We start from the raw sequence: 26,601 nt of genomic DNA on the forward strand, positions 1-26,601 counted from the left end.
AACCAGACCCTCAAGCAAAGGTCAAAAAATAGTTATCAGGCTCGCTGGCCAACTGTCCCCAGAAATTCCCTTGCCAAATGTCTCAGGCCAGCCCTCCCTCCTTCAGTTGCTCCCTGGCTCCTACAGGACCCACCTCCACACTCGTCATGTTTGCTGCTGCTGCTGCTAAGTCGCTTCAGTCGTGTCTGACTCTGTGCGACCCCAGAGATGGCAGCCCATCAGGCTCTGCCGTCCCTGGGATTCTCCAGGCAAGAACACTGGAGTGGGTTGCCATTTCCTTCTCCAATGCATGAAAGTGAAATGTGAAAGGGAAGTCACTCAGTCGTGTCCGAGTCTTAGTGACCCAATGGACTGCAGCCTACCAGACTTCTCCATCCATGGGATTTTCCAGGCAAGAGTACTGGAGTGGGGTGCCATTGCCTCGTCATGTCTGCAGATGGGGTTATTCAATGTCTTGATTGAGACAGAAGATGTTAGAATGGATCTCTGTCCATAGAAGTCACTCCAGGATCAAGTCAGTAATTTTGAAAACTGACGGGAGTTAACAATAACAAAATTGGTCCTTTCAGCCCAGTTACCTCAGTTATTTAAATGATGGCATCCGTCGATTTGGTGATTCACCCTTAGTTTGGCACTCACCCAACAGATGGTCCATCCAGATACCGTCTACATCCTGACACAGAATCAAGAATTGCTATTTATTCACTTGGCTGTATTAATGGCCAATTTGTGCCTAGTCTGTTGGATTAGATCAGTGGGTTAGATCCAATTAGTTAATTCAAAAATTTTTTCCCTTTAAAAGAAAAAGCCACACCAACCATTTTTAGTGGGTATTTTTTTTTTTTTATCACATGTACCTATTCTACTGAAAATATCCCTGTCTATGGCAGGTTTAACTTCCCAGAAGTCAGAAACAGAATTCAAGATGACCCACGTGACAACAGACACAAAAGATGTGATCTGAAGGTAGGACACAGAAGCATGAAAAACAGTTTATACTGACATAGAACACAAGTTGATGAGAACCCTATGCCAAGAAAATATCACATCTATGTTTCATGCACTCATAACAGGCCTCCTAGTTTTATAGGGAAATATACTTTTGTAGGTTAATTCATGGTGGTTTTGAATAAAACATCAATAAATTGCAACCGAAGAGAAAAACGGAACAGCGATGCACAGACTCTACACATGAGTATCTGAGAGAGGCTGTAACATGATTATCTTTGGCATTCGCTTGGCAAACTCTTCATTATCACTCTTCTCAGGAAGTGCTAACCCAGTGTGCATTTCTTCGAGCTGTAAATCAGTGACGTCCTTCACTAAAAAGCACATAATGACCAATGACGTCGGTGTCCCTTGCAATTCTCACCCTCTTCCTTTCATAAATGTTTCAGTTTGGGGCCATAAAACTGTATAATTGGAATAGAATTCTAAATCCATGTCTACAGAAAGTAACAGAACTATGCCTGAGCCACCCAGACTGTCACCTCTCACTGAGCTGTTAGGCAAATAGGATTTATTTCTTGTACTAATTCCAACTATAGTTAATCCCTGCTGGCTTTTTAGAGCTTTGTGTGTGGAAGGGCTTTCTGAGGCTATGCCTGATCTCAGCAGGAAAGGGTTCCATAATTGATTAGTGATGTCTGCCATGGGCACAGAGGGAGGGCATCATCTCAGAGATCACTGTCATAGCCTGTCCTACCATAAGGAGTGACTGGATGCCATGCTATGCAGAGAAATCACATTCCGTAGATCCAGCTACATGCGTCCTTTGAAAATGGCTCAGTACATGTTTACCAAGGAAATACACGACTAAAATGAGTTGCTTTGTGACTCAATCAGTACAGAACGGCTTTGTATACATGAAAAGGGGGAAACCTCAAACTACTCTCAATCATTTAGTGCTGTAATCTGATCTTATTCTTAAGACAGTCACAATAGCCAGACTGATTCTGACTGTAGAGTTCTACATTTAGGGCTTAAAAGTGGAAAAGTGTATGCATACTCACCTATTTTTGCTAATAATTTTGCAACAAATGTGGAGAAAACCACATTGGATAGCCCTACACAACCACAGTGGGAAAGCAGCCCCTTAAGGAAAGCCTCTTCTCAAGCAGTGTTAAGACAGTGAGTTCACAAGCAGCTCACACGTTAGACTCTTCAACTGTGTTTCCAGAGCCTCTCCGACGTTGCTTTGAACCTGCTAAGGCATCCTCCTGGCTGTGCAGCTCACGACCTAACTAAAAGAGTCTGTGTTCCAGGGAGTTGCCAGACACTTAGCTAAGGGAGAAACATTTCTTTGCTGTTGTTTAGTCACTAAGGGTCTAGCTCTCTGGGGACTCCAGGGACAGTAGCCTGCCAAACTCCTCTCTCCATGGGATTTTCCAGGCAAGAATACTGGAGCGGGTTGCCATCTCCTCCTCCAGGGGATCTTTCTGACCCAGGGATCGAACCTGCCTCTCTGGTGCCTCCTGCATGGGCAGGCAGATTGGGACAATAAGTGATAAAGATTGAATAAATGAATGCACATGTGAGTTAATCCTGGGCCAAGCTAGCCATGGAGATAGTCATTTTTGCCCTCACTTGTCTGGGCAACTAGAAGTCTGCTTAGAAAAAAGTGTCTAGAGGCTCTGAATTCTTGCAAATTCTGAAATGCTACAATTCTAGAGTTCTAACTATGCAGGATGCAAACTTCCCTAACTCCACCTTTAGGTGGGGACTGCCAGGGGAAGACAGAGCACCCTTTCCCATGCTTCCTATTTGGAATCTCTCTTCTTTCACTAGAGTAATTGCTTTCAGTCTTGAAGAGGGTGTGAAAAAGAGTACTCATCTCCAACACGGCCTGAACTGCAATTCTCTAACATCTCTCAAATGAAAGATGGCAAACCTGACTGACCTCTCTTCTTTCCTTCTTCATTTGCACACACATTTTCATCCTGTGTTGTACAGCACACATCACCCTTCCATTCATCATATATGTGGGCTGAATGGTGCCTCTCTTCCCCCACCCTCAAATTCATAAGTTGAAGTCCCCACCTCCAGTGACTCAGAATGTGACCTTATTTGGAGACAAGATCTTTACAGAGGTAATAAAGTTAAAATGAAGTAATTGGAGTGGGCTCTAATCCAAAATGATTGATGTCCTCATAAAAAGAGGGGAACTCAGAGACCCACACGCATACAAGAACATCATGGGTACAAGACAGCCATCTACAATCTAGAAAAGATCCTTCCCTCACAGCTCTTAGAAGGAACCAACCCTGCCCATACCTTAATTTCAGACTTCCAGCTTCCAGGACTGTGAACTCATCATCTTCTGTTCTGCCAGCCACCCAGTTTGTGGTCCTTTATGAAGGCAGCTTCAGTAAACTCACACAGCAGCTCATGAAAAATAGCTTCAGACATCTAGTGGCCAGAAGTTGCAGCTCATACATTCCTGTTCAGTGTCTATGCTGTGATATGTGGATTTCCTTAGCTGTTTGTTGTGTTGTAATAAACCATCACAGCACTTAGTGGCTTCAGACACCTACAACAACACTTAATCTGTCACTTCTCGTGATTCCGTGGGTTGTCTGGGGCTGAGATGGATGATTCTTCTTCTGGCCTCACTTGGGTCCAGTCCTTTCTTCACTCCACTGGGAGCTCAGTTGCGAATCAGATGCCAAAGGTAGCAAGCATCTCGTCTCCCCAGGGTCTCTCTCTACGTGATGGTCTCACTCCTCATCATTGAACGTAACAGGCAGCCGGTGCTTCTCATACAGCGGCTCAATCTCAAGAATGCAAAGGAAGACGTTGCCAGGCCTCGTAATGGCTAAACTCAGACTGGCTGAGCATCACTTCCGCCACATGCTGTCAGTCAAGACAAGTCACAAGGCTGGCCTAGCCTCAAAGGGAGGACAAACAGGTGCCATGTCTTCTCATGAAGAGAAGTGGCCGTCGTTTGTCTGCCATAGCTAGGTGGAAACCCTAAGCCAGAGTGGAGACAGAAAATACGTGATATATCCATTAGGATTGCCTTTGCCTGCTTGTAGTAAGAACTCTGGATTCAAAGATGCTTTGACACAGGAAGCTTAATTATCTCATGTTATTGGAAGACTGGCATTGCGAGAGCCCTGGGCAAAACTCCCTGAATGGCTCCATGACGTCCCTTCTGTGAGCTTCAGTGTATCAGTCAGGATGTGTTAGGATACACTGCAATGACAGACCCAATTCCAGTTTAAGAAAAAAAATGTGTATTTTCACTCAAGCTGCACATCCACGGTGGGGCACTATTTTTATTAACTATGTGGCTCTCCTCACTGACATCACTTCCGGACAATAAAGCCACTCCCACCTGGAGCACTGCTGATCACACCAGGAGAAAACGAGAGCGCTACGGCATCTTAAAGCAGTAACCAGATGCTCTGGTTCAGAACTAACATGCACCATCTTTGCTCATGATTTTTTAAAAAATTTACTTACTTTTTATTGAAGGATAATTGCTTTACAGGATTTTGCTGTTTTCTGTCAAATCTCAACATGAATCAGCCATAGGTATATATAAATCCCCTCCCTTTTGAACCTCCCTCCCATCTCCCTCCCCATCCCACCCCTTCTATGCTCATGATTTTTGACCAGTGGTATATTAAGTCACTCTCCCCTCCTACTCACTAAAGGGCCAGGAATTGCAATTCTTACTATCTGCCTGGAAGGGCAGAGATATTTCATAAGTAGCACTAATGACTACCAAACTGAACAGCAATTTCAACTAATAACCGGTTTCTGTTCCTCCCTGGTCCACTCTCTTGCCCCCATAAGGTCATAACATCCATGGAAACAACACTTCAAAAAGTAGAGCAAGAAAAATGTCCCCAGAATCTGCCAACAGTTCCCACACTTCACATTGGCCAGAACTGGATCACATGTCCATTCTTAACCAATCTGGTAACAGGAGTGGGATTATTATGGTTGGCTCAGCGGAAAATCCCATGGACGGAGGAGCCTGGTGGGCTGCAGTCCATGGATTCACTGAGCGTCAGACACGACTGAGCGACTTCACTTTCACTTTTCACTTTCATGCATTGGAGAAGGAAATGGCAACCCACTCCAGTGTTCTTGCCTGGAGAATCCCAGGGATGGGGGAGCCTGGTGGGCTGCCATCTATGGGGTCGCACAGAGTCAGACACAACTGAAGTTACTTAGCAGCAGCAGCAGCCCAACTGGGATCCACCTTCTAGAGCCAGGGATTGGGTCACTGTCTCCTGAGCCTATGGGCGGTCTGAAGTTGGTACAGGTGTTGAAGAAGATGATGCCTCTCAGGCGATTTTTAATAAGTCACATACATCCACAAAGGAAAGATGTTTCCATACTATCAACGACTCAGGTGTTGAAATTAGAAGGAGAAAGAGGGTAATGAGTGTTGGTGGACCACCAGCCTGGTCAACTGCAAAGGGCAAAGTGTCAGTAAGAGGTAAAGTGTACTGCATGCGGTAAGAGTTGGAATTGTTGCTGTTGTTTAGTCACCAAGTCATGTCCAGCTCTTTTGCATTCGCATGGACTATAGCCTGCCAGGCTCCTCTGTCCATGTGATTTCCCGGGCGAGGTTACTGGAGTGAGTTGTCATTTGCTTCTCCAGAGGATCTTCCCGACCCAGGGATCAAACCCGTGTCACCTGCATTGGCAGGTGGATTTTTTACCACTGAGCCACCTGGGAGGCCCAAGAGTTGGAACAGATAATCCCTAACATCCTGTTCAATTCTGAGATCTACTATTTTCTGTGAGATTGTTGATGCTACCTACCATCTACGAGTGTAGGGGTTCAGAACATATTTGTGAGGGTGGTCTGAAAAGATGAAGCCATTTTCCTTACTAAGTGCTACTAATCAAATCTTGTTAGAGTCCCACATGAGGAAGGCACATTTTCATCCATTGCTAGGAAGCTCCCAGATACGGAAGAGGCAGTTTTGGAATGACAGGTGAAAACTCAGGGAAGAGAAAAGGAAGTGATTGGCTTTAAAATCACACATAATCTGAAAGTAAAGAATATGTTTTTATGATTCCCAAATGCACAAGCATATGTTATGATTCTCAAATGTATATACTTTTATTATCTGCTCTCTTGAGCTTAATCCTTGTGCTGAATTGCAACACTTAGGGCTGTTTACATGGCTCTTAGGGCATATCAACATGGCCATTGCTAAATGCTGTCCTGAATCTGCCCTCTGATCACCAACTACCAGAAACCTACTTCATCCCTTCATCATGTTTTACCTGGATTATCAGAAAGGTTCTCACATCTCTCTTCTCAGAAGAGTACGAATAGAGTGTTCCTTACTCCAGCAGACTTAGAGATCCAGGGAACACATAAATCTGACAGTCTTCGCTTTGAGTAAAACCCACCAATAGTTCCCCATCGACTGGAGGATAAATTCAAGTTCTTTGGCAGGGAATACAACCCCCTTCTGCCAGCTTTATTTGGAAGACTCCCTCCAAGTTTATGCTCAGCTGCTGTCTCCCAGGCTCACATACCCTCATTCTTTCCTGTCTGCTGGGTTTTGCGAGCGATGGTTCCTTTGACAGGGAGTGCCCTTACACTCTGGTTGGCTGTGTTAACTTTCAGTCCTTCTTGGAGACTCTGCTCCTTAGCTCATGGAAAAGGCTGCCTTTGACCCACCTTTCCTCTCCTGGGTGCCTCCTGGAGCACCCTGTGCCCCCTTTGTCATGGGACATAACCAGGGATAAGGTCCTCAACCTGTTACCTGCCTGCCCAATGGTTTACCAGCTCCTCCTCCTTGAGGAAACAGACTGTCTTGTCCATCTTTTATCTCAGCACTTAGCGCCTGGGTAGAGAGTAAGGACTGACTAAATAAACGCTCCTTGAACAGTCATCAAAAAGAAGGCGGTGGCTGAGTAGAGAGAATTGGGGGTGAGGTAGGTGGCACAGGGTGTAGGAAGAGGGAGGAGATGGAAAGATAGTAGCAAGTGTGGGGCTGCCAGGGGAGTTTGTGAAACCCCCCATCCCAGAATCCAGACTTCCTTCTAGTGTCTGGGGATCGGGGTTTCAGACCTGTTGATGCATTCCGGATGGGGGAAGAGGCGCTCTGCCTCTCCTGCATGGGGGGTCCTTGGTTCGGGTCACACTTGGGACTATATGGACAGCTTTGGGGACAATCTCTACTGCCCACACAGGGAGGATCTGTCTCCTGCCTTCAACCTAAGTACCTGGGCACTTGCTCACAAGGCTGGGACAGGGGCAGAATTTTGGACGTTACTTTTCGTTCTCATTTTCCTTCCTGCCCCCCTCCTCCACTGCCCCCCACCCCCACCCCACCCCGCCACCGACATCATGGTCAGATGATGATTCTAACTCCCCCTTGGGTGGCTTCATGGCTTTGAAAGTCAGACCCAGGCCTGCTTTCTACAGACCCAACTAGTAACCACGCAGGAATGCCCCCTTCTCCACCACCCCCACCCCCGGCCCCCATCAGCTAAAGCGAAGGCATTTCAAAGCTGAGTCTCAGAGATTTTTTCTAACTCTGCCCCGACGCTCTGGGGAAAGTCCCAGAAAGAGGAAACGAGGCCTGCCCAGGGCTGCCTATATGCACGAGGAAGGATGGGGAACCGGTGGGAGAGCAGAGTGCCAAGGCGGGGAGCTGTAGGGCCCGTTCGCCGGTGGCCCGGTAACCTCAGGCGAGCCACGTGACCCCAGGTCTCAGTTTAGGAACCTGTAGCAATGGGCCTGACCGCGTCCCTCAGCTGCGAGCGTCGCCACTAGGGAGAGGCAAAGGCTCGCAGACACCCCAACACCCGCTCAGGTCGCGCACGCCCGGACCGGGGAGGGGTGGGAGCGGCCACGAGCTCTGGGCCGGGCCGGAGCGGGCGGGCTCCAGAGGTGACGCCCCCCTCCTCACACCCCCGGCTCCCGGGCCCCTCTTCGCCGTGGGAACGAACCGGCGTCCTGGCCTCTGGTGACGCGGAGCTTCGGAGAGGAGCTCGCGCCGCGAGCGGGGAGCCACGGAGTGGAGCGCCCCCTCCCCGGGCGCCCGGGAGCGCAGACGTGGGCGGCGGCGAGCGGCGGCCCCCCTCCGCTCCCCTCCCCTCCCCTCCCCTGTCGGCCCGGCCGTCCCCTCCCCGCGCGGCGCTCCCGCGTGTGCGGGTGTGTGAGTGCGTGTCTCCCTCGCTCCTCTCGCACACGCTCCGGCACTAGTGCGGGCGGCCAGCGGCGGCTCCGGCTCGCCTGCCCGCCTGCTCCGGCCGCCGCGCCGCCGCCTCTGCAGTAGCAGCCGGGCATGGTGAGTGAGTGAGGTCGGGCCCCGCGCGCTCCCCCGCTCGCCGCCCGACCCCGGCCACGGCCCGCTCCGTCCCTGGGAGCCGGCGGGGGCGCGCGCGCGCGCGGGGCCGGCGGCCGGGGATCGGGCGGCCGGTGCGCCCTGGGGCCGCCGGGCCCCGTCTCGGGAGCGGGCTCCGCGCCCCTCCCGGCCCCAGCCTTGCTCCTCGAGGGCTGCGCGTTCCCTCCCCGCCCGCCGCCCGCCTCCCGGTCGCCCCACCCCGTGACCGGCTCTCCGTCTTGTCCCGCAGGATCCGCCCGGACGGGGCCACGCCGCCGCTGCTGCCGCCGCCGCCCGGAGCCGCGTTTCGGGTCCCGCCTGAGCCGAGCCGCGCGCGGGGCCGCCGCTGCCGCCGCCGGCGGGGGATGGGGCTGCCCAGGAGGCGCGCCGAGCCCGCGGGGGGAGCGCGGAGCCGGCGCGCAGCCTGAACCCCGGCCGCCCGCGCTGGGCTGGTCCGTGCGCACCGCGCGCTGCCGCCGCCGCCGCCGCCCGCCGCCCGCCCGCGCCCCGATGGCGCCATCGCCCAGGTGCCGCTGACTGCCCCGCGCCGCCCGCCCGGCCCGCGCGGCCCCCTTCGGAGCCCGGCCGGCCCGGGGAGCGGCCTGCCGCGGAAGCCTCCCGCGCCCTCCCGCCCGGCCCCGCCATGGCGCTGCGGCGCCTCCTGCTGCTGCTGCTGCCGCTGCTCTCGCTCCAGCCCTTGGACCTGCTGCCCGGAGCCTGGGGCGCTCGCGGCCGTGCCGCCAACCGGACCCTGAGCGCCGGCGCCGCGGCCGTCGGGGGCCGGCGGCCCGGGGGCGCCCTGGCCCGGGGCGGCCGCGAGCTGAACGGCACCGTCCGGGCGCCCGGCAGCCCGGAGGCGGGGAGCCGGCGAGGACAGCCAGCGGCGGCGGTGGCGGCGGCCAGCGCGGCCGTCACCTACGAGACGTGCTGGGGCTACTACGACGTGAGCGGCCAGTACGACAAGGAGTTCGAGTGCAACAACAGCGAGAGCGGCTACCTGTACTGCTGCGGCACCTGCTACTACCGCTTCTGCTGCAAGAAGCGCCACGAGAAGCTGGATCAGCGCCAGTGCACCAACTACCAGAGCCCGGTGTGGGTGCAGACGCCCAGCACCAAGGTGGTGTCGCCGGGGCCCGAGAACAAGTACGACCCGGAGAAGGACAAGACCAACTTCACCGTCTACATCACCTGCGGGGTGATCGCCTTCGTCATCGTGGCCGGCGTCTTCGCCAAGGTCTCCTACGACAAGGCCCACCGCCCGCCGCGGGAGATGAACATCCACAGGTGAGAGCGGCCGCCCGGGGTGAGTGGGGGGCCCCGCCCGTCCCCCCAGCCTCTCTCCCGGCTGCTCACCCCTCTTGTCAGGCATCCCTGTCCTCCTGGCATCTCACCCACCGCCCTCCCCGGGCTGCCTTCACTCTCTTAAGTCAACTTCCCTCCCCTGCCTCTTTGACGGGCAATAAATCAGAGTCTTCGGCGCCCTCTGCTCCATTTCTTCAGAACCGGGAACGCACGCTTTGGTTGGTAGGGACATTTACAGGGCCAAATAGATATTGGTGGAATCCCAGAGTTTGAGTGTAAGAATTGCGCACCTTCCAATAATCCCGGGTGGGGTTCCAGGGTGCAGGTTTCATGGCAGGTGGGCACCTCGCTGTAGGCGCTTATTGCATTTGGTTTTCTGAATCAAGCCAGAGCAGTCATCTTGGATATGGGGAGCTGAACAGTGTTGGAACCTTACTGAAAAGAGTGTGGACTGAATGTTCCCGGGTGTTTAGAGAGATGGGGGTGATAGGGAAAGGGAGCCTCCTGGGTAAGCAGGAATTCAAATCTGTGCATTCCGTCTTGACCAAGGGCAGATGGTTTCTCTTCATTGCATCCTGTCGAGTAGGATGCTTATCTGCCCTGCTGAGACTGGAGGACTTGTTCTTTTAAGCCCTGTGGGCAGAACTCAGAGTGAATGCTGCTTGCTATGTTCAACCCGGTGGGCACCTTTCACTGCTTACACCAGGGAGGCAGTGGGGGGCTGCCTCCTGCCAAAACTTACGCCAAGGGCTCAAGATATGGTTGTCCAACGTTCCACCCTGACTGCCTCCCACCCCACCACCCTAGCTTCCGGAGCACCCCTTGGGAGGTCCAAGCCGAGGGAATGGGGAAACCAGGCTCTCTTTACAACTCAGGAAACCATGCACCCAGGGGACACAAGCTCAGCTCTGATGAATGGCTGGACATGGTTCAGCAGAGTCTTTCAAGGAACGAACCCTGCCCTGGAACGTGCCTCCGTTTCTGGCACATGATGTGGGCACTGCCCTAGTCATGGAGACCACCCCCCAGACCAGCCCTCCTTCTGAGTTTGCCTGCAGGCTCCCACCCAGAGTCCTAGAGCTTCAGCTCATCTCTGCACTCGGCTTGTTATCCTTTTAGCCTGAAAACCTTCTTCCCTCGCTGCTGAGGACATTAATCACCTGTACCTTGATGAAGAGAGAGAAAGGCAGATAGAAATTTCTGGGCATCTCTTTTTTTTCCCCCTGGATACTGAGGGTGTTGAGAAAAGGTGATGCTCTGTGACTGATTTTGAGTCAAAATCCACAAAGTATGAGTACTTGAATACTGACAAACTTGAGTGTTGGAACTGAGCTTCCGAAAGGAGATGGGTTTATCGTCATCGCTCATTAATCCTGAAGCACCGTTGCTCCATCCCACCCCAACCTTGTCTCTCAGGGTATAAGTCAGTGGCTGGAGGGAAAATGATGGAGGAGTTGTGATAAATAGTTTGTGGTCAGTCCTGGTTCTTAAAAGCAGAGGGCCGGCGGGTGGAGAGCAAAATAAGGGCAAGGCATTCTGTCCTTCGGGTTTCATCTGGCAAAGAATCCTCTCTCTTGGCTCCCCTTCCTGAAGCAGGTGTGCGGGGTCCTTATTCCTCTGCTTCTGCCTCCAGGTTCCCAGGGTTGTCCACCTCCGCTTTCTTTGACTGTTCTGGCCTCTCGTCACCCCTTCCAGGCTGGCTGTGGTCTCTGGCTGGCTGATTCCCACGAAGCTTTCTTTGGGTTTCTCTCGTCCCCAGGCCGTTCTTGTCTGCACCCCTTGGGGAAACCTGTCCCTTGCCTTTTCCTCTACCTCTTACTGAGTTTATTCATCATCCTCTGGGAGGTTGCAGGTGGCCCAAGGAGGCTGGCGCTGGCCTCTGTCCTGTGGGCTGTGACCTTGGAGGGAGACATCCCTGTTGCCTCACCACACTGAATCCCCAACCCACCCCAAACTAGGGTGACTACTGTGTATATAGGTGTGCAGCTCAGTGTGATGCCGTGGGGGCCGTTTCTCTCCGAGCTTGGGGGAGAGAGGTAGCCATGGGAAGGGTGATGAGTTTCGGCCCTCAGACCATTATGTAAATGTGGGCTGTTTCTCCCTCAAATTCACCTCTGATTTTATTCAGTTCACAGCACCTCTTCCAGCAGCTGCAGGCTCGCCTGATCAGTGCTTGGGAAGCCGTCGTGTTGATGCTTGTTAGGTAGGGGACAGAGCCTGTCTCTGTGTTTAAGGGGGTGGGGGAGGGGATGGAGCATGAGCGAGCCATCTAGGACACTCCCCGAGTGACCTTGGGCAGATCAGAGAAACTTATTTTTCAGTTCTGGACCACTTAGGCACATCGCAGCCCACCCCAACCTCTCCCTTACCAGGCGTGGCAGGGTGAGTTTGCACATTAGCAGGAGATGCCCACTGACTCCTGGGTGTGCCCACGTGGTACCACCATGCTCCCACTTTGCTTGGAGGTCACTGTTTGCTGTCCCAGGGAGTTTGGGGTACAGATTGTCTTGTTTGGCAGGGGAGAAAGAGATAAATATTCACACTGTAATGAGTCCTCCCTGGAGAAAGCGAGGGAGAAGGAATGTGTACTCCTCAGAGGTCCACGGAGGAGGTGGGACGTGGGCTCTGTTCCGTACTCCTTGAAATAGTTCAGGAAAGGCATTTCCTTTCTGAGACGGCAAAGGTTATTTGACTTGTTCCAGCGTATGAGCCTCTGTGAAGATGGTAGATGGGCAGACGGGCTGAACGGGAGGGACGTTTGTGGGAGCGATAGAAGGGTCAAAAGAAGGATGTACCTCAGGATGGGCCATCTGCCTCCTCGGGTGTCCAAGCCTGGCTGGCCCTCCGCCTGCCCTGCGCGCACCCCTCAGGGTGGGCCTCCCTCTCCCCTCTCCAGCCCCTGCAGGGAGGAACAGATTTAGTCTTTTCCAGAAGTGATTAGACCTTGCCGTCTGTGTGAGGCATCCCCTTGCGCCCCGCATCTGCAGGGAACCCACCAGCTCTCACACCGAAGCATGTGAGCACGGACTCTCAGCTGGACCCCAGGGCGGGCAGAGAGTGGCCTTGGGGACCAAAGGTGGAGCCGGGCTCTGGTTCTGGAGAGCCCTGGACATCAGGCGCCTGCCTTTCCCACCTGGACCCCACTTCCCACCAGGATCTCAGCCTCATCTGGCCCTTTCCTTTGTACCTGCCCAGGCTGAGACTCAAGCTGCCGGACCATAGGTTGTCCCCGGGTCCCCGCTGAGCTCAGTGTTCCCGAACAGCTTTGGCAACGCTTCCCTGGGGCTGTCTGTTCAGTGAGGGCCTGCCGAGGCCTCCAGGGGCAGGGGCTCTGCCCAGAACATGGCTTCAGGGAAGGGCTCCCTGTTGACATTCAGTTCTGAACCAGCCCGCTCACATTCCAACCGGTTCCTTCCTCCTCCTCACCCTGTGTTGATTCATTAGAGTCTTGGAGATGAGAATCATTCTGAGGAACAGTGTGGCTTTTTTTTTTTTTTTTTTAATGGCTAGTGAACAGATGGGTCAGGAAGCTTTTAGGATGCTGTAGGTGCAGTGGGTGAGGCCAGAGATGCCGGGGGTCTTCACTCTGCTGCCCAGGGATGAAGGATGGAGGAATTTAAGGTGCAGATGGGCATGGAGAAGTGCTCAGGGCTATGGGAAAAAAAACCTGAGCTGATGTCATTAGGGAAAAAGAAACGTATTCATGACCCCAGGTAACCTAATCAAAATGGGCCTACATCTTGAGTTCTTCTGCTTATTTCTAGAAACATCAAGGGAACACTGTGTCCTACCTTTTCTGCCTACAGAAATTAATTACAAACCCGAAGAGCCCTGTTTTGTCCGCACAGGCCACGTAATTGCGGCAGCGGGACCACTCTGCCAACTGATTTAGTGAGTTCTCTTCCCAGGTTCCTGGTCAATGAATTGTCAAATCGCTTCAAACACTCCATTTTTTGAGGCACTGTGGGCTGACTAGAATGAATTGATCTAAACCGAGAGTCAACTTGTATTTTGTTTTTATTTTTTTAAACTTCAAATATAGCAGTTTGAGGGAAAGGATAAAAGAAATGCATCTTGCCTTGGACTGAAGGTCTTAGACTTGCATGTTTTCCATTTTCTTGGAGTTAAAAAAAAAAAAACCAAAACGCAGAGAGAGAGAAGTGAAATTGTGGAAGAATTTAAGAAGGCTTATGGGAGGAGGGATCAGGGGAAGGATACCAGGAAGACAGAAAGGAGCAAAAATAGGAAAGGGAGGAAGGTGACCAGGTGCCAGAGATGGATTGCATTGCCCAGATCCCCAGCTCTTGGTTTCCTCCTGACCGCTGCAGCCACGTGCGCGTGTGTTCAGTCAACAGATGAGCCCTGCCCACCGGCTATTGGCACCGAGCATTTCAAATCATAAAATGTAAGCCTGTTACCTTTGACCCATGAGGCTAAGCAGAGTTCAGTCTTAAATATATATATATATATATATCAATTCAGTCGCTCAGTCGTGTCCGACTCTTTGTGACCCCATGGACTGCAGCATGCCAGTCTTGGCTATGCCGGGTTTTAGTTGCAGCATGTGGGATCTAGTTCCCTGAGCAAGGATCGAGCCTGGGCCCCCTGCATTGGGAGCTCAGAGTCTTAACTACTGGACTGCCAGGGAAGTCCTTAAGCAGAGTTCCTTCTTGAGGGAGTGGGTCAGCCATGCAAAAATCCTGGCACTTGGGGAGTCCTCCCTGGAGCGTTGTTTGCTGTCTTCCTGGGTGCTCCACCCCCACCTCAGCCCTGGAAGGCGTGCACTTATGTCCCCTTTCCTGCCCACGCTCAGAGCTTGTTCATTTGGAGAAACCTTCTACTGTGGTCCTAAGAGTTGACCCACAGTTTCCGGCTGCTAGGACACAGGAGGAGAAAGAGCCCAGTGCATTGTTTTCAGCCTGTTTTAATGAGAGATCAGAGTGAGTATGCAGTTGATTTCAGATCAACTGTGCAGGAAGCAGTGGTTAAGAGCTGAAAAAGTGAGCTGACCAAGAGATGATCCCAGACGGACAGGCCCTGGGGTCTGGGAGAGAAGGGAACTACTCTGAAAGGAGCTTCCTCTTCCTAACTCCTCTGCCTGGTTCTCCATGGCCTGAAGGGATGGTCCCAAGGTCTTCAGTTTGGCTCCTTCCCTAGAATCAGTGAGAATCCCCACCGAGTGGTGGCAGGAGCTCCCAGCCCCTGGCTGCTGGGTATCATCACTGGCCTTCTCTGCCACCCCCGTCCCTCCGCTCAAAGTCTCGCAGAAGCTTATTTTTGAAATTAGGATGAATTCAAGTGCATTTTGTCTTACATCCCTTGACAATATATATCCCATGGACCCACAGAGTTATGGTTTGAACTTCCTAGTGTAAAGACCAGATGATGGGGAACGGAACTTTAATGGACTTGATGAGGGCCTGGGTTGCGTTCATTTCTGTGCATGTACTCAGTCTCTCAGTCGTGTCCAATTCTTTGTGACCCCACTGGCTGTAGCCCACCAGGCTTCTCTGCCCATGGAATTCTCCAAACAAGAATACTGGAGTGGGTTGCCATTTCCTTCTCCAGGGGATCTTTCCAACCCAGGGATCAAACTCGTGTCTTCAGTATTTCCTGCACTGGCAAGTGGATTCTTTTACCACTGAGCCCAAGTTTATGTTTGAAATACATTTAAAAATGTGATTCTCACCCCCCACCTCTATCTTAGGAAACACCTACCTTTTATTTCTCCCCAGGTCACATTTATGACTCCACACTGCCAGTGTCTTCATTTTCAGATGCTGCAGACAGGGACGAGGGCTTGGTGGGAAGGTTTATCAGTGCCCTCTCAGAAGGTCTCAGTTCCTTGGGCTTGAGCAGGCTTATTTATCACCCATTCAGGGCACATTGCTAACCTCATCTATATCTATATCTATATCTATATCTATATCTATATTTAAATTTCTGGAAGTAAAACCAAAATGTTCTGAAAAGTCAGAGTAGTATTTTCTTTTCTTTTGTCATCCATGGGCGCAGAACCATAGAGTTTTTATTGCAGTCTAGTCATTTAACTTAGCTCTCTAATTTTGTAAGCCAAGGAGCTGGAGCCCAGGGAGGCCAGATGACAATGCCAAGGGTCCCCAGGGAGGGAATGAGTGATCTTGAACTAGAAGGTGCTGGTGTCCTGGGCCACCAGGTCAAGCCTTATCTTCTCACCCGGTGGAAAATCTCCTCTATTTTACTTTATGTATGTGTGTCTTAGTCATCACCAGATAACTTTCAGATATTTAGAGATGTGAGTGACAGCCTTCTCCCTCTTCCTACTTCCCTACATTTTTTTTTTCAAGCCCTTTTCTCATTCATTTTTTTCCATCCACTAAAATGACTTCCATTCACTTCCTTGGTCCCTGGCAGTTTCTCCGAATTCCTTTGTAAAGGGCAGTACCCTGCTCTGAGGTTATTATTATGATCCTTTAATAAGAGCTGAGTAATGCAGACCATTTGAAGAAGGAAAATACAGCACAAGCCAAAGAGTTGTGAACCAGAGCAATGGGTCGTGGATAAAACTATGGGCAGAAACCTGTAATTAAACACACGGGCTGTAAATGCCTTCTATCTCTCCCAGCAATGGGTGGGGATGCTGGAACCCACCAGGTAGATGCACGTTTCAGTTTTTGCCAGAGACCAGAGCACCCCTGATAGCTCAGTTGGTAAAGAATCCCCCTGCAATGCAGGAGACCTCGGGTTGATTCCTGGGTTGGGAAGATCTGCTGGAGAAGGGATAGGCTACCCACTCCAGTATTCTTGGGCTTCCCCTGTGGTTCAGCTGGTAAAGAATCTGCCTGCAGTGCAGGAGACCTGGGTTCGATCCCTGGGTTTGGAAGATCCCCTGGAGAAGGGAATAGCAACCCACTCCAGTATTCTGGTTTGGAGAATTCCATGGACTGTATAGCCCATGGGGTGGCACAGAGTCAGACATGACTGATTGATTTTCACTTTCAGAGTGCCCCCAGACATCCCTTGGCCCCCAAAGTGGGTGATTTCAGGTCTGTCCTCCAGGACGGCTCCTGCATGTAAGACAGCTCTATGAGCCATGGAAGCACCTTCAATGGTGCTCATCTTGCTCTTTCTCAGCTCTGGGCCGAGACACCACAGGGCCAGGGTGCTTATAAATTGAGGGGACCAGAGAAGCTTTGAGGAGGATGACTGATGAAGCTGGAAACTTGGGTTCCATCATTCTGTTGAAATTCACCTCTGTGGTTTGCAGTTTGGGGTTTTTGCCTGCAACATGCCCAAGTCCTCCTGGAAAAGAAGCAGGATGTACCTGTCCTTGTGTGTCATCCTTCTCGGTGGTCGCCTTGGGAAGCCACCTGCCGATTCTTCCCCAGAAATTTTCACCGCGGTTCCTCTCTTGGAAGTGCTTTCAGAGCCCATGTGTGTTGTTTTGACTTTTCATCACACTAGCATATTTTTATCCTCCTAGGGTAGATGGTTATAAGCATCGATGTCGTGGGGCTGAGGCTGATGAATGAAAGAGGTGTTTGGCTGGTTACCGATCAGAAAGGAGGGAGACCTGCTTGCCCAGGGGCTGCGTCAGCTGCCTCCAAAGGCAGGTTCCCAGAGGAGGCATCCCGGGACTAAATGCATTCGAGTCCTCTGCTCGTGATGACCGCTAGGAAAGGGCCCCTCCCTACATGGAAGGGTGATTACTGCCCTTAAGAAAAACAGCTTTGTGTTCTCACAATGTGTCTCAGCAGACAGCAGAGGAGCTGGGAGAGGGGAAAAAAGGGGGTTCAATGTGTAGCAAAGGGCTCAAATAACCACCCAGAAAAGATTAAAAATGGTCTCACATTTCTGCATGAGATAGTAGACAGGTAGCCCAACTTTCCTAGTTTGATTCTGAGGGTAAAGGGACCCAATTTCTTCGGGATGCATGCGGCCAGGCATGGGAGTCAGAGCCGGGTGCCTGCCACGCTCTGACTTCCCTCACCTCCATCAGAAATGCCAGCACCTCTGCAGTTTGGCACTCAGATGAGGTCACCTCTTGGGCTACACAGCCACTGATGAAGCAGAAGTGTTTGCAAGCATAGAAAGATGGGGTTTCCGGTGAGCGTTGCTGGGAGAGTCCTCGCGTGATAACTGTGCCTCCCCAGACCCCCAAAAGTACATTCGTTCCATGGGGTTGATCACAGAAATGGAGCCAGGATGGGGCAGGCTGAGTTTAAGGGCAGGTGACAAGGAGCCACCAGGTGTAGCAGTTGTGGTCAAGTCTTGTTTCTCTTTGGTGCTGGGGAGGTGGTGGGCTGCGCTGCTGTGGGTGGGGCAGAGTGCCTTCTTCTCAGTTGGGAGCCAGTGGGTGCTGAGGGGCTGGGGCAAAGCCTCTGCTCCCACCAGCTCCATACGGTCACTCTGGAGCACTCTGGGAGGGGTCAGTTCTGCTCTGCGGCTGGCCGTGCCCCTCCCTCTGCTCAGGCATCCAGAAGTGTCTCCCTGGAGCTTCTGACGCACGACCGCATCACCCATCACTCCAGAAAGCTGATGTTGAGGACCTGAGAGCTCAGTTAGGTGAGGACTCAAGGCCATGTGGATGAAGCAGGGGTTGCAGGGGATGGGGAAATACTCAGAAGAGCACCCCTCCTCCAGGACTTCCCTCTGTACCTGGCATCCTGTGTGAGCTCACTGCATCCTTTTACCACCCTGAGTCTGGAGCCCGTTTAACAGATGACAGAATCAACTCAGAGAGGCTTAGTAACTTGCCCAAGATCACACAGCTAGTCCTTAGCTGGCCACTGTCTCCTTTGCGAGCCAGCAGGTCACCTGGCTCTCACCTTCCTGAACATAAATGAGTCAGTGATGCTTAGACTACTTGAGAAAGCAAAGAAATTGTCCCCTGTTGTTATTCAGTCACTCAGCTGTGTCCAATTCTTTGTGACCCCATGGACAGCATCACACCAGACTCCCCTGTCCTTCACTATCTCAGAGTTTGCTCAAACTCATGTCCATTGAGTTGATGATGCCATCCAACCATCTTATCCTCTGTCGCCTCCTTCTCTTCCTGCCCTCAATCTTTCCCAGCATCAGGGTCTTGTCCCCTGAGATGTGTCATTTCTGTAAGGGACTGGAGAATGAATGACCTAAGGACCGGGGTACCTCAAACCTGGGCTGGTGGCCTCACTTGCATTGCATGCAGGCATAAGGCACCCGAGGCAGTGAAAAGGGCTTCTCTTCGAGAATGGATTATACTGGTGGAGGATTGTGAAGACAATACCAAGAAAAGGTAAAAAGTAAAAACACACAAAAACACACTGGTTTTAATTGGAAAAAAAAAAAGACCATAAAACAACTTCTCCCTTAAACCATTGCAATATTGAAAGGACGCCCCCAGAGCAATTCTGCAGGAGTCCTGGCTCCTGAGAGGAAAGAAGCGATTTGAGGGGCGAGAGGATGGACCTCGCGCCATTCTCAGTTTTAATTACAAAGATGTACAGCTCACAAACAGCTCCATTTATCACAGCTCCCCACTCTGCCCCATTTATAACATTGAGCACAGCACTCGCCAGACCCAGAATCCCGGCCAGCTCACCCTGCCTCCCCGCTCTACTTCTGCTCTTTCTCGTCTCGATGTTCTGCGCCTTGCGTTCTCATTCCTCAATCTTCACTGGAGTTTCTCTGCTTCTCCAGGCCTCAAGCCGTCTGTCCTGAAAAGCCCATGAAAAGGAAAGAGCCCTGGGTTTTGCTCTCTAGCTTCAGCCATCTTGACCACTGGCGGTGGTCATGGTCATGGTCACAGCCATGGTGGTGGTCCCTGGCAGAGCTCACATTCCTGGGTCTGCAGCTTAGGTCCTTAACCCTCTGATCAAGGCAGGTGTGGGAGCGTGGAGGTTTCTGGGCACTGTTTGCAGCCCCTACCCTGGTCAGAGGAGCAGGAGAACCCTGGACCCTCTTGCCCTGGAGCCACTGTCCCCACCTCGGGACCTGTGGAAGCTGAGTTCCAGCCGGGCTCTGGGTGGCCACGCACTTGGCCCCGTTCCCCAGCGTTTGGAAGGGGAGTCACAGCTTTCTGCAGGCTTCACAAACACTCTCATTCTTCCTTGCTTTTTTGGCATTTGGTCTCGTGTACTGTTCCCATTAGCTCCGACATTAAAGTCTCATTACTTAGGACATCTGTCCTCTGGACAGAGTCGCCATTCCCTCAGCCAAATATCCTCTTCTGGGAAGGAGGCTTCCCACCCAGACAGTCAACACTTCCCTCTTCCTTCGATCCTGCTGGTCCAACGAAGAGGGATTTGAACCCTGGGAGTAGGGGCCAGAGTGAGAAGGAGGGGAATATGTCCAGAACCCATCCACCACCCCACCTACCCCGGACTCTGAGGTCCTGGGGTACAGACCCCCGGGATCTGGGGCAGGGAGGGGGCCGAACCCCATACTAGCAAAGAAGATGTGTCCAGGAGAGCTTTGCTCCCTCAGTCCTCTGATCAGCCTCGGATCCTGTTGGTAGGGCCTCTGGCCTCAGTCACCCCCATGTCTGGGCAACTGAAGGTGGCCCTATGTTAACCAGCCCACGTGCTGAAGCTGCTCCAGAACTTTTGGAAGAATCTGGACTCCAGTCTCCCTCTTGGATCTTCTCTGCCTTTTTATTGTATCCTGAGAAGCCTGCCTGAATATTCCCAAGAATGCTGTCCCGTTGGCTTGGAAGGCTCTTCAGGCTAAGGGAACTCACTCAGCTCTTCTGTTCTCAGATCCTCAACAGCCAGCTTCTTACCCACCTCTGGGCCAGTGCCCCCTCCCCCACCCCGGGCATCTGCGAAGAGAACCCGGCTTTCAGCAGAGGATCTGCCGCTTCTCCGTCTTTTAAGTCACATCATTAAAATGTTGCTTCTTGTTCCTTTCGGTGTCTTTGACCACCACGGCCTCTGTCTCCATCTGTCCTTCTTTTGATTCCTCCTCTGTTGAGAGTCCTTTTATTCCTTTGCTCGCTTCCTCTAGTCCTCCTTCTTAAACTTGTCCTGTCCTGCTGTAACTTCATTAGACTGCATCGATTCAGACTCTGCTAATTCAAAATTTATCCAAATGGGACCTCGGCGAAGTTGCTTTTCTTTTCTCTTGTCTGATAAAAAGCTGATGAACAGATTAATAACTCAGACGAGACCACAGGGATGGTACGGGGTGCATCCACCAGCCAGAAAGACAGACTGTGTTCAAGCGGGCTCTTCTGCAGACAATCGGCATGCTAATTACAAATCATTCTTATCTCTTCAATAAAGTAGCTCTCCGAAGATCAATTTTTTTTTTTTTAGCCTAGTTGGTAATCCTGCAATGGCCCAGGAAGCAGTAAAAATGCATTTCCTTTCAAGTGTGTTATAATTTCCACGTCTGTGTTATTGAGTGGGATTACTAGCCTGCCCCCATTTCTGCTGGATTGGTGATGCTTGCCCGTCGAGCTGCTTCAGATTCCCTTTTGAATTCCCTCTGGGGGCTCCCACTAATTTCCCTTCTTTTTGTTTTCTGTTCTTTTGTATTTCCCTGAGGTTTTAGAATCCGTAAACTCTCTCGCTCTCAGCTTTGATGGATTATGCCACCACGTGGGGCTCCCCTCACTCCCTTGGGCCACAAGATGACCAGCTGGGCATGAGAGGTTAGGGACCTAGAAGCAGACAGGATGGCTGGCCCTGTCTCTGGGTTTAAGAGGACAGAGATCTCTGTCTTTCCTCCATCCGTTCTTTCCCTATTATCTGTTCCTGCATCTCCGTCCCGACACCACTCTTTGAACTGACCAGGCAGCATTGCACCCACTGTAGGACAAGATAGGATGTCCCTGTTATTGTTCAGCGGCTAAGTCTTGTCCGACTCATTCTGAAACTCCATGGACTGCAGCACGCCAGGCTTCCTTGTCCTTCACTCTATCCCAGAGTTTGCTCAAACTTGAGTCCATTTGGCACACCACTCCAGTGTTCTTGCCTCGAGAACCCCATGGACAGTATGAGAAAGGATATCCTTAGAGGCATCCTTACAGGAAAGGACCTTGGCCTCTTTCCCTTGGCCTGCTTTGGTGGCTCTCGAGAGACCCCTAGCTAAGCCCCCTTCCTCTCACTCCTGGAGGTCAGCATCTGTCTTTCTATGCCTTAGAGCGTTTCCTGAAGCTAGGAAGCAGGCTCATCACAACTTCTGTCACTTTCTGTGCCCATGACCATGGGTGAGCCCCTTAGCGCTGTTCTGGCCTGTTGCCCTGCTCTGGGCTGGGAGACTCTCCGGTTGTGGAGGCGTGTTCTTCTCCAGCCCCTTCTGTTCTCAGCACACCTGAGAGGCTCAGGTCCACAGAGATAACTCGTGTCCTTAAATACGCGGCAGCCCTGGGCTGAAGGAGAAAATGCATTTTCCTCGCACACTGCACTCATATAAGAATGCTCTCTGCATGTGGCCTCCTGTGAATGCTTGTCTTTAACATCTTAAACTCATGGACCCTCTTGGTTCCCAGGGGCAGATGACACATTTTAGTGCCTCTCCCTGTGGGCGCCAGATGTGTCTAGAGCTGGGGCTCCTTTTCCCCCTGGAGGTGGTACGTTCTCTTCCTCGGATGCAATTCTCGTTCAGTTAATTCTCGTGGGAAGCCAGTATTGACTTCCTTCTGAGGTCTGCCCACTGGAGCATGGGCTTCCCTGGTGGCTCAGCTGATAAAGAATCCACCTTCAATGCAGGAGACCCCAGTTTGATTCCTGGGTCAGGAAGATCCCCTGTAAAAGGGATAGACTACCCACTCCAGTATTCTTGGGCTTTCCTGGAGGCTCAGTCAGTACAGAATCTGTCTGCAATGCAGGAGACCTAGGTTCAATCCCTGGGTTGGGAAGATCCCCTGGAGGAAAGCCTGGCAACCCACTCTAGTATTCTTCCCTGAAGAATCCCCAAGGACAGAGGAGCCTGGTGGGCTACAGTCCATGGGGTCACAAACAGTCGGACACGACTGAGTGACTAAGCACAGTGGAGCAACCTCCACCCTTGGGTACCCCACCCTTTCAAAAGTTGCATTGATGTGAACTTGAACTTGGAAATGGCAATAATGTTTATAATTTTTTTTTAAGAAAGAAGGAAAGAAGAAAGAGAAAAGAAAACAAAGAAAAAGGGATGTAGGAAGAAGAAAGAAAAAGAATAACCGAATCTTTGGTAGAAAATGTTGCCCTGGTCCGTCTAACCCATTTGCCCTTTTAATGCCTGGACAGAATCCTCGTTTTGCTTTTTGCACCCTAGTGGAAGCCTGACTTGTGATGGTCTCGCAGGGAGGAATGGGCACTCAGCACTTGGCTTGCAGAATCCAAGTTCAGAGTTTGGCAAAGCTGGTGTGTGACCAGATGCATTTCTGACCTCAGGCCTGAGTGGAAAATATGGGCTGTAGGTGGTCCCTTCCAGAATGACCCGTAGCCACAGGCCTGCCATGTGGCTCCCTCTCCACGGCAGGCGTTTTGCCATCTGGCTTGCCTGAGTCAGCTGCCCGGCTCCCCTCTTCCACCTGTATACACGTGCTTTCCTTGTGGTTCTATTGGCTGAGGCTCTGTAGACCCTGGGAGGTTGTATTTGGATTTATTTATTAGTCAAGTATTTAAGTAGTACTTACAAGGTACCGGGTTCTGTTCTAAGTGCTCTACAAATACAAACTTATTTAATCCTCGTAATAACCCTAAGAGGTGGATGTTATTTTGAGACCTTAGTATTTTGGCCTTAGTTTTTCAATAAGGACACAGAACCTCAGGGCACTTAAGCAGCCACCTCATGATCACCAGTATCCTGAAAGTGAAGTGAAAAGTGTTAGTCACTCAGTCATGTCTGACTCTTTGTGACCCCATGGACTAGAGCCCTCCAGGCTCATCTGTCCTTGGAATTCTCCAGGCAAAAATACTAGTGTGGGTAGCCATTCCCTTCTCCAGGGGAATCTTCCTGACCCAGGGATCGAACCCGGTTCCCCTGCATTGCAGGCAGATTCTTTACCGTCTGAACCAGCAGGGAAGACCCACCAATATCCTGAGTTGTCAGAATTCTGACCCAGGTAGTCTGGCTCCAGACTCCCATATTTAGCTAGTAGGTTATACTAGCTTCCTCTTGCCTCTCCTGTAGATTTATGCCTGTGCTTATAGCAAATCGAGAAGATGACTCCAGCAGTATCAACAATAAGAGCAGCGGCAGGTTCATTTATTAGCTCGTCTATCACCTGGCTGCCCAAGTGGTCCTGCTAACAGATCTTGGTAGCATTTCCATTTTCCCATTTCCTAAGGGTAGCTGCCCTTCACCCATTCAGATCTTTGATGGATGCTCAGACAATCCTAAATGTTTCTGAAAAAGTCTGCACGTAGTGTAGATGCTACCGAATTTCCTAGGCCTGGGTAGATTTTCACGTGATTCGTGAGACAAGGGTGGTGTGTGGGGAGGAGACACTATTAGGGATGAATCACGGTTCCCTGGGATGTGCGTCGACTCTGTGCCAGGCCTGAGGCTGGCCGTGGGGGACAGGTGCCCACGGGGTTGCAGGGATTGCCCTGCTGGCCTGAAAAGCAAAGCAGGCCAGCTGAGCTTTCCCTTGCTAAGTTCGGCCGTGGTTATTGGCCGTGATGAATTCCGACTGGGCCGGGGACAACTCGGACCTGGGGAACGGCTGGGCGCAGATGCACAAACATTGTTATCACAACAAAAGAGATTCTCGCTATCCATTCGGAGCCTCTGTGTATGTGGAGAGCAGTCTTGTGCACACACAAAGCTGGCAGCTGTGTTTTTCAAGTGGACTGTGAGAGAACCAGGAAAAGGAGAACTGAATCAAGCCATTCTCCTTGGTCCATGTTTATTAAAAATATATTCACTTCAGTTGTCTGGAGTGTGTGTTTCAGAGGATAAAAGCACCCTGGCTGCCCAGCAGATAAGGATGAAGCTGAGGGGAGAGAGGATGCTGGCTATTTCCCGAGTGGCAGGGTCGAGTAAAAGCTCAGTCATCCAGGACTCAAATAACCAGGATATTTCATTTAACCAGAGTAGAACATCTACCCTCTACTTTTAGGAGAAATAGCGCAGAAGTAGCAATCAGAATTGTCCATGGTTCGTTCCGCAGTTTTTATAGGAATTCCATTTCCCAGCTTGTCTCCATCCCACTGAGTCCTCTCTGTGAAGAGAACTAAAGATTAGGTTGGTGGCCCTCTCATGGAAGAACCTTGCATTTTTTATAAGTAATTATATTCAGTATACTCTACTTAATTAGGCAGGAATGCTTTTAGAAAATTCTTCAAAAACAAGAGTGTTCTCATTAGTCGCTAGGAATAAAAAAACGTTAACCAGAATAGCTTATTCATGGAATAGTTCATCTGTTTGGCCTTTTATCATCCCTATCCGAAAGCATAATTTTTTTTTTTCCTGCTCCTCCGGAAAAGAGAAAGGTCCTGATTAAGAGTCTCAACTCTCCGGCTTGCCTTGCTCTTGGTACTGAATAACGTACTGAACACCAGCTAGACTGATTTCCCCCCTTCCATGGTGTTTATGTGGCCCTGAGAGCCAGAGACATGGCAGAGGCAGAAGGCTGGCCTCCATTTGTTCTGCTTCAGCAAGCAGAAATATACATGGGATCTTCATGGAAAGTATGTGAATTGAGATCAAAAAGACTTTTGAGATAAACTAAGTGTTCCTAGCTTCCCCACTTCATCTAAGGGGAACCTAAGTTTTCCTTTCTGCTCAGTGAGTGATGATCAGGACAAAACAGTTCCAGGTATTTTATAGGGCACTCTTTTGCCACGTTTGTTTTCAAACTTGGAAACTCCGCAAAGTCCTGGGACTTCTGGATGGAGGGCAAGAACTCTGTAGAGTAGGGCTTGTGCAGAGCAGGGGTCTAATGAAGTGTACTGGTGTTCTACTCAAGGGTTTCATTTGGTGGAAGATTGCCTGCTAGCACAATGTAAAAACTTCCATTGCTGTTGATTTTGATGGTGATGACTCACTGAGGTGAATAGAAACAGGCAGTTGGGTGACCACTGAGTTCTGTCTGGGTAGATTTTTCTACTAAAGATTGAACACACTGTACAATGTCATATTCAGAGACCATTGTAGGAAAAAGTAAGTAGTAGGTGAAAAAATAAGTATGATTAAGTGATGGAGGATTGGAAGGAAGATGGATGGATGGAGGATGGATAGATGGAAGGATGGATGGATGAACTGATGGAAGGATAGGTAGGTTGATGTTTGGGTAGATGGATGGGATGGATGGATGGATGAATAGACAGACAAATGGGTGAATGGATACTTCAGTGGTATAAAGTCAGCCTCTGTAGTTGAACCCACTTACATTTGAAATCTGGATTTACCGCTTATTAGCTGTGTAACGTTCAGAGTTAGAGTAGGAGAGGTTCAGAAAAAGAACGAGACTGGCATTCTACAGGAACAGATCACCTTTAATGAGGTGAGAAGGGGCAGCAGTCAGATTAGCGAGCTGCTGTACTTATCTAAGAAAAGAGTAAGTATAATAGGGATGTATGTAGAAAGCTACTGTCTTAAGGGGGCCTGTTCTTCTCCAAGGTTGCTGGGAGTAGTTATCTCTTAAACAGCTGGGGCAAGGAGTTCTGGAGATCAGCCAGAGGCTGGGCTGGCTTGGAGCTGGGCGTAATCAACCTAAAGTCTGTTTTTTTCTTTGGGTGAGAAAGTTCTTTGTTTTGCCTAGAATGGTGGGGAGGACCTGCAGCGGAGTTTTAACTCCAGGCTAGCTTGAGTCATGCAACTTTCCTTCAAGCTGTGTGACCTTGGGCAAGATATCTAACATCTCTTAGTCTTAATTTTCTCATCAGTAAACTATGGTTACCAATAGCACCTACTCTATAGGGTCCTTTTGAGGATTATATAAGATCACACATCAAAGAGTTTAGCACTATGTCTGGCACATAGTAATTGCTCAGTAAATTAAAGCCTTTAATTTCCCAAGCTGGCGGGACTATGAAGCGGAGTTATAACCAAGGTTTTCTTTACTTTTCTAATGTTAGGAAATCATTTGCCATTT

At 50.9% G+C, this 26,601-nt stretch overlaps 1 protein-coding gene across 4 annotated transcripts in view; it reads left to right on the plus strand.

Moving 5' to 3' along the window:
* The first annotated feature begins 8,905 nt into the window (after positions 1 to 8,905).
* SHISA6 (shisa family member 6) overlaps positions 8,906 to 26,601 on the plus strand; it is a 262,209-nt gene continuing 244,513 nt past the window's right edge. For 2 of the 4 annotated variants that reach the window (XM_070773099.1, XM_070773100.1), the window contains exon 1: positions 8,906 to 9,593. In XM_070773099.1, the coding sequence (XP_070629200.1) occupies positions 8,953 to 9,593 (641 nt within the window). In that variant the 5' untranslated portion in view covers positions 8,906 to 8,952. The remainder of the gene's footprint in view (positions 9,594 to 26,601) is intronic. The other 2 variants (XM_070773098.1, XM_019980424.2) reach the window with 2 other exon arrangements.

Source organism: Bos indicus, chromosome 19 (assembly GCF_029378745.1).
Source record: "Bos indicus isolate NIAB-ARS_2022 breed Sahiwal x Tharparkar chromosome 19, NIAB-ARS_B.indTharparkar_mat_pri_1.0, whole genome shotgun sequence".
In the NCBI taxonomy this organism is placed as follows: domain Eukaryota; kingdom Metazoa; phylum Chordata; class Mammalia; order Artiodactyla; family Bovidae; genus Bos; species Bos indicus.